This window comes from Apaloderma vittatum, unplaced genomic scaffold (genome assembly GCF_000703405.1).
Source record: "Apaloderma vittatum isolate BGI_N311 unplaced genomic scaffold, ASM70340v1 scaffold2090, whole genome shotgun sequence".
NCBI lineage: Eukaryota > Metazoa > Chordata > Aves > Trogoniformes > Trogonidae > Apaloderma > Apaloderma vittatum.
In genome coordinates, this window is record NW_009692668.1 from 33708 (window position 1) to 41054 (window position 7347).

A 7347-nucleotide genomic window follows, 5' to 3' on the forward strand; every position below is an offset into this window, starting at 1 on the left:
AGAAGTGGGAGAGGAGTGAAACTAGTTTCATTGCTGCACCAACCTGACCTGGTTGCACATTCCTCCTCCTTCCAGCCCAACTCCAAATTTGTTCTCTCACTTGTGCTGCTGCTGGTACTTACTTGACTCCACCTCTTGTTTCTGCAGCTTTTGCACTTGTCAAATGCCTTCACAGGCCAGAAGGAAAAAATAAAAAAATACGTATACATTTTCTTCTTTAGTGTGTTAAATCAGATCAGGAAAGATTCCATTGAATGCAACAGACAGCATAAGCAAGGACTAATAGAAGCGTAGAAACTGGGAACAAGACCTTCATATTTTGGCAGCTGCCTGCTGGAATGCTGCATTAGGAGCCTCGGAATTGCAGCCAGAGAAAATGGAACTACTTTCTTGCTGAAGCTGCTACCTAAATTGGCTTACCATGGGGTCAGACAAGTGTCAGTACCAGCACAGGACAGGACAGGGAGTGTGTGTGTGGGAAGGATGGGACTGAAGCACAGGACTAAAATAGCCTATGCTGATGTTGAATCACTCATCTAGTTTTATTCCTTAAGGCTAAAAAATAAATGACTCTTAGATGCTGGGACTTATGGAAAAAATCCAAAAATTAGTATGATAACAGGGCATGAAGAGTTACTTAGGCTATCATTATCCAGGGGGAAAAAAAAACACAGAAAAAGCAAATTCTAGCCTAAAGACATTGATAAGATGAAGATCAGAGTCAGTAATGAAAAGAAAAAATTACCATCAGCTCAGAAAGAAATTGCCTGGACTGACAAGTTATTAGCAAGTTACAGGGAAACATTTGGTAAGGAAAAAAATCATCCATAATGCTGGTTCTGAGGCCTCATGCAAAGCACAAGCACTCGCTGTCAGAAACTGCAAGGACCTTCTTACATCTGGAACAGAAGCCGCACCTAGGGACAGAGCACCCCTGACAATGCAAAGACATGGCTGCCTGCCCACTGCTGTCTGCTGGCTGGAAGCACTTTCTCAGATGTGCTTAAGCTCACCCGCTCACCTGGAGAAGCACCGCTTACAAAGCAGGACAACACCTCTGCTCACCCTCTGCATCCAGTTTTGCTCCTCTGGTGACTTACTAAGGCACCGTGACCATCAGAACTCATCTCTGCCGGCGCTGGCGCGGGGCCACGGGCAGCAGAGACATCCCAGCGGCACGTCCCAGGGGACAGGAGCTCCCGAAGCAGCAGCTCCGCAAGGCATCCGCCACATCTGCTTGCACCCACGTAAGGCTTCCACGAAACAAACTGCTCAACCACAGACAATATTTCCATGGATTAATTTTTTTAAGACTCAAAGTGAAGCTCTGAGGTTAGCTGCAGCTGGATTTACAGCCCAGAAAGCTTTGGTCTCCTCTCAGATGGCTATTTTAGCATTTCCTGCTTTAAAGGAGCCTTGGGAGCTCACTTCTCCAGTGGAATCAGGCCAGAAGGCCATCAGAATATCATTTCACAGCTCTGCTGTAAGCCAAACAGTCCTCTTCTTCACTGCTCTGTTTTAAACAGCTGGGACAATACATGTACTTCCACCAGCACCCAGGTGCTTACAGGACATATTCACTGATGCTAAAAGGATTTTATTATTGAGATAAAAAAGCTCAGGTAAACTGAACTACAAAAATACATGGATAAGAAAATAACTACAGTGTTGAGAATAGTGAATGAAGCACGTTTCATCCCGGTTTTGTCTGTGACCTGCACCATAACCATTATAATAAATTGCATTATAATAAATCACTTATACTCTGTGAGCCTTGCTGACAAACAACACCTGGAAGGGTTTTTTTGCCCATAGTACTTGTTGGGTATGCAGTGACCTTCTACCTTAACTGCAGTGGCTAAGATGGAATTATTATGCACAGTCAAGGCACTGACAAAGTATAACTATCTTCTAATTTTTGGCAGATATCTAAAGGACAACAGCAAGGACAGAATTGTTCAGCTAGTAGGGAGACAATAGGTAAAATGTCATAACAGATCCAGTCCCACTGCTTACTTGTTAAAACCAAATACCTGCTTGGAGAAAAAAGTGATTTGAATGAGAAGAAAAACTGAATAGCAGGAGTGAAAAAAAAAGAAAAATAGGTATTCTCACTTGGCAGCTTATGTTCAAGAAAGAAACAAATAAAGAGAAAAATGGCAGGAAATGCAAGAGAAAAGGAGGATTTCTTTTGCCTTTCAACACTTTATTACTACCAGAACAGCTATCGGTTTTTAAAAACCTCATGAGAGTGTGCACAGGGTTTTCTCCAGAATTAAAATGGAAAACTGCCAGCAAAATTCAGCATTTCAGGCTTTTTACCACTACTAGCACTCATACCTGCTATAATAATAACTTCCCACTTACACAGTGTTTCTTACCATCAAGTCATCTGAGAAGTTTTAAACTAGTAATTTTTTTCCCTTTCTCTCAGCTTAACAGACCAGAGCGTCTACAATGTCCCTGAAGGTCTAGACCTGTAATATAAAGCATTTCTGCATCATGCCTGGGGGTCACATCCTGAAAAAGCACCAAAGATCCCTGCAACTTGTCTCAGTGAAGGGCAATGAGTTTCAATATTCATTGCACAAAGCAATCTCTCCCTCCTTTGTTCAAAGCATCAGTTTCTCCTCCTACCTGCTCAATACATCTTCTGCCTCATTAAATGGTGCAGCTCCTTTCTCTTTAATCACAGAATAAACGTTCACACTTTGTGAAGTTTCTCCTACAATCTCAGCTTCAAAACAGTCTAGATATGTAGAGCACATCTGCGTTGCTGCAGCCTGTATAACTTCTTAATACACAGGATAAATAACAGCATTTATATTGCTATAACTGGATTTTGGAGGCAATACAGCGACTGGTTGTCCTTCCCTTGGTGTCAATCCCTCAATTTTTCAGTCAACTGTATTCCCTGATGTCTGTTTGCTAGTCTCTCTTTCAGTTTTCACTAGAAATGCACCAGTAACAGTGGTCTACCACCTTTGAAACAAGCTAAAACTTCAGCGACAGTGCTGATGTTGAGGTGGAATATCAGTGGAAGAAGAGGTTACAGAGAGGAAATTAAAAAAAAGAAAGAAAGGAAAGGGTAAAGACAGAATGCTGGGCATATGATGACTTAAAAACAGGTAGATGATCTTAAAACATGAGGAAAATGTGAAGAAGAGGTAGAAAAGACAAGAGCAGTTTTAAAATCATGATTTAATGTTCTTTCTGTGTTAAAGAAAAATTTGACTTCTCCAGTCCTTTGAAAGGGGAAAGGCACATAATTATTTTTAGCAGAGCTTTTGTTTCTCATTCTATTTCTCTGCTCATCACAAATGTTGGGGAAAAAAAATGGAATTTAAGCAGGACTGATATAAAAGATTTTTTTTTCCATGTCAGGAAAAGGCAGAACAGCAAGCTGAAACCCAAAAATTAATTTGGAGTGTTTTTTCAATATATCTAATATTGAATTATTAGTTTCCTGTGGACTAGTTATTATAATGAGTGCAATTAATTAGCAAGTTTTTATACTACTGTATTTCCATACTTACTCTAGTGAATACCCCGAAAAGAATCCATTAATTGAGGTTGCTCATAACAGGAGTGTTCACCAGTCAGGAAAAAGACACTTAAGAACAAAATTACGCCTCACAAATTCTGTTTAACTTTTTTGTGAATATCTTGGAATAAAATGTTTCTAACTGGTAGGAGAAATCTTGTTGACGTACTTTGCAATTAAAAAAAAATAAATAAATCCCACCTCAAATAAACCTGATTCATGTGAAAGAAAAAAATGCAAACATTGGTTGAACAATTTCATCTTGTATAGCAACATGTTAATATCATCAAGAATTATGTAAAAGAGGACAATCTTTTACCCTTCTATTTAAAACAAACAAAGCAAAAAGCACAGCAAATACTTGCCTTTTCTTCTTGATAGATGATGACAAAATGTTGTCCTGAATTGCTTTACATTTTGCAGCCTGTTCCAGCTGGTAAATTCCATTTTTATTAACAGTTGTTCTGTTAAAATAGGGAGGGAAGGATAAAAAAACAAAAAAAAAAAGAGAGAACATATTCTGACAATGCTGTCACATTTATTTTGTTATGACAATAAGATTAGTAACTGTTGATTTAGCTGAAAATATTACCAAGGAAATCTTATTGACTGCTATTGTGAAGCTCCTGTGCAAAAGGGGAGTTTGCCACTAGTGACTACAAAATATTCGATTCTTTAAAGTAGCTCTATGTCATAGCCTGAATTATATTGTCTGCTTTACACTGTAATCAGAAAATGTAATTTTTAAAAAAATAAATTAAATGGGAAGCCGGTTGAATATTATGTTTTGAAGACATTTAATATATTTACCAGTAAAATATTTAGCAGATGTGATTTTCTAACATTGTTAATGAAATACAGTATTCAGAGCCAATATAACATGTGCAGGAGACAGCGCAGGTGAAGTGGTTCTTTCTACTTGGACCTTACCTTATTGACTCGAGCTTAATACTTCCTCCCTTGTTTATTCTTTATTTACACAGCGAGAATAAATATTTGTAAAAGCCTGCAAGGCAAGTGCCAGACAGTGATCTTTAATTTCTGTTGTCTAATTTTCACCAAACTCCTCTGTGCTCCTCTTGCTCTGGCAGTCCCGGTAGAAGATTGCGCTGTCTTATTCCATTCACCTTAGTTCATCCTATATCTAGGTTCAATCTCAGACAATCACGCTCTTCTGTCACCAGCCTTCTGCTGTGTCTATTGTCATTTGTCGTGAAGTCTTTTACCTTGAGCGTTTTTATTTAACTTACTCCTCACCACCTTCCCCTCTCCCCCCACTCTGTTCCTTTTAGGTTCTTTCCCCTTATTCACTTCTTGTGGAGCACTTGGACACTGCAATCTATTTATCCAAACCAGAACTAGAAGTACAGAAGACATAGATGCTGTGTCATTCACTCCTGGGCGTGAGCTGCAGCAGTGAACGGAACCTGTGTTGTTTTCAGAAACCCACAACCACCAAGCCACCTCTGTACAGAGACACTCGTATACGAAGAGGAAGGGTCTTCCTGCTTTGTACACAACGTGTTCTGCTTCTGAACCATCCTTCCTTTCACTAACAATGACCAAAACTCCCTTGTCCTCACCTGTTTAAACACAGAGAACAATTATCAACAAGATTTCTGACAAGCTGATTTTGAACCTCTCACTTGGGAAAGATGCCATTTAAAGCCACAGAATCACACGGTGGCTGAGGTTGGAAGGCACCTCTGCAGGTCATCTGGTCAATCCTCCTGCTCAAGCAGGGCCACCTAGAGCCAGTTGCCCAGGACTGCATTCAGACAGCTTCTGAGTGTCTCCAAGGATCGTCATTCCACAACCTCCCTGGGTAGCCTGTGCCAGTGCTCAGGCACCCTCGCAGTAAAAAAAACGTTTCTTGATGTTCAGAGGGAACCTCCTGTGCTTCAGTTCATGACCATTGCCTCAGGTCCGGTCACTGGGTACTGCGGAGGACAACCCAGCTCCATCCTTTTTGCACACTCCCTTCAGGTACTGATAAGGTCCCCCCCTGGCCTCCTCTTCTTAAACAACTAAATCTTAATTCAGACGAGAAGATGACTGACTGAAGAAGGAAGAGCAGAATAAATGCTTGTTTATTTTGCTACTGGACTGACTGGCACATTCATAGCTTCGACGGGAGGAAAACGAACAAAGCGCCTTTTCTTCTCTTTCCACTGCCCATCAATTTTCTGGGGAATCTGTCACTCCATGGAGGCAATTCACCCAGAACACAGGTTGCAGTGGAAAGAGATCAGCTCTCCCTTTCTTTCCACCATCAGGATCTTCTTCGCAGTACACATCCAGTGCCCCACGGGAAATATGCAGTCTGCATGCCCCTTGTTGAGGGCAATGGTTAAGACAACAAAAAGTAAACCTGTCCTTTCAGTTCTGCAGGACTTTAATAGATAGTAACAGCTGGCACTACCTACCGAGAGCTTCTTGGCAGATTGTGCATACAGCTCCTTATCTAATTCTTTTTCAAGGAGCGACACACCAATGTCAGGGCAGAAAGCTCTCAGAGCACACAACTCAGAGCAAACAACTCAGCAGATCTCACACAGTAAGTGCCAGCGAATATTCTGCCTACACCATTTATGCAGCTTCATCTGAATGGTTCTGCCTACAGTGAAGACCAGGTGGGCCTTTTCACAAAAGGCCCCAACACCAGTTTCCAAAAAAATTAGCACGAGATCATGTCTCCTCTCTCTCACTTCTTTAACTCCATAAACTGAAACGATTCTTCTGCAGCTGCAGCTTAAAGTAAGAGAAGTGGCTACAGGTAAAGCTCAGCTGCATACAACAGCACTTTAAAAAAAGAACTGTTGATATCATAAGCCAAGAGCATGTTACTGCTGCAAGTAAGTCTTCCGCTACAGCTAAAAATCAAGAGGGTAGATGCTGATTTGAGAAGTGAGCCCAGGCCTTCTGAGGCACAGCTAACCAGAGACCTTCTTGAACCCATGAGGTCTGCCAGGAACACCAAGTCGGAGCAGGCAGTTGGGTCCGACCAGCTCACGGCACACTGCATTTGCAGCCACCATGGGAGAACCAACGTTCTTTAACAAGTAGGTTCCAACTCCATGCAGAGAAACATTACAGGGTCCTGACAGCTTCCTATTAATTTACATCCTGAGATCAGAGGGGCAGTGAATAAATATCCCCTCAACTTTACTCAGAGGACTTTCAGTCTTTCGAAATTCATAGTGCTACGATCAACTGAAGTGAGTTTTAAGTGTCTTTTAAGACATATTTGCTTTATACGCCCAAAGTTTCAAGACTTCAAAAATTCAAAAAGGAAGAAGTCAGATAGAAAAGAATGAGCAAAGTAAATCCTTGTTCTGTCATTAAATCCTGAAAATCACTTTTATAACCATCAAGGGGAGAAAAAGGGAACAAGGAATCTTTCCTTCCCTCTCCGTGACACATGTAAAGACTGGTGAAAATGGCACAACTGCGGGGAAAATCGGACACAAATTTTAATCCAAATTCTTTATCCATATAATGAAGGCACAAGACAAATTGCCAAAATGTTTTTTCTGTGGCTTTTCCCACACAAAATTTGCTTAATAGTCTTTATATGGTGCTGTCATGGTTTTGGCTGAGATAAGATAAATTTTCTTCCTAGTAGTTGGTACAGTGCTTGTTTTGGATTTAGTGTGGCAATAACGTTGATAAGTGATGTTTTAGTTGTTGCCGAGTAGTGCTTATCCTAAGCCAAGGATTTTCCAGTTCCTTGCGCTCTGACAGCAAGTAGGGGCACAAGAGGCTGGAAAGAAGCATGGCCAGGACAGCTGACCCGAACCAGC

General features: G+C 41.1%; 1 protein-coding gene across 1 annotated transcript in view; it reads right to left on the reverse strand.

Moving 5' to 3' along the window:
• The window catches only part of ST8SIA6 (ST8 alpha-N-acetyl-neuraminide alpha-2,8-sialyltransferase 6), a 29528-nt gene extending 25467 nt beyond the window's left edge, over window positions 1-4061 (reverse strand). Inside the window, exon 1 of the mRNA XM_009877395.1 lies at window positions 3910-4061. Within this exon, the coding sequence (XP_009875697.1) occupies window positions 3910-4061 (152 nt within the window). The remainder of the gene's footprint in view (window positions 1-3909) is intronic.
• Between the last annotated feature and the right edge of the window lie 3286 nt (window positions 4062-7347).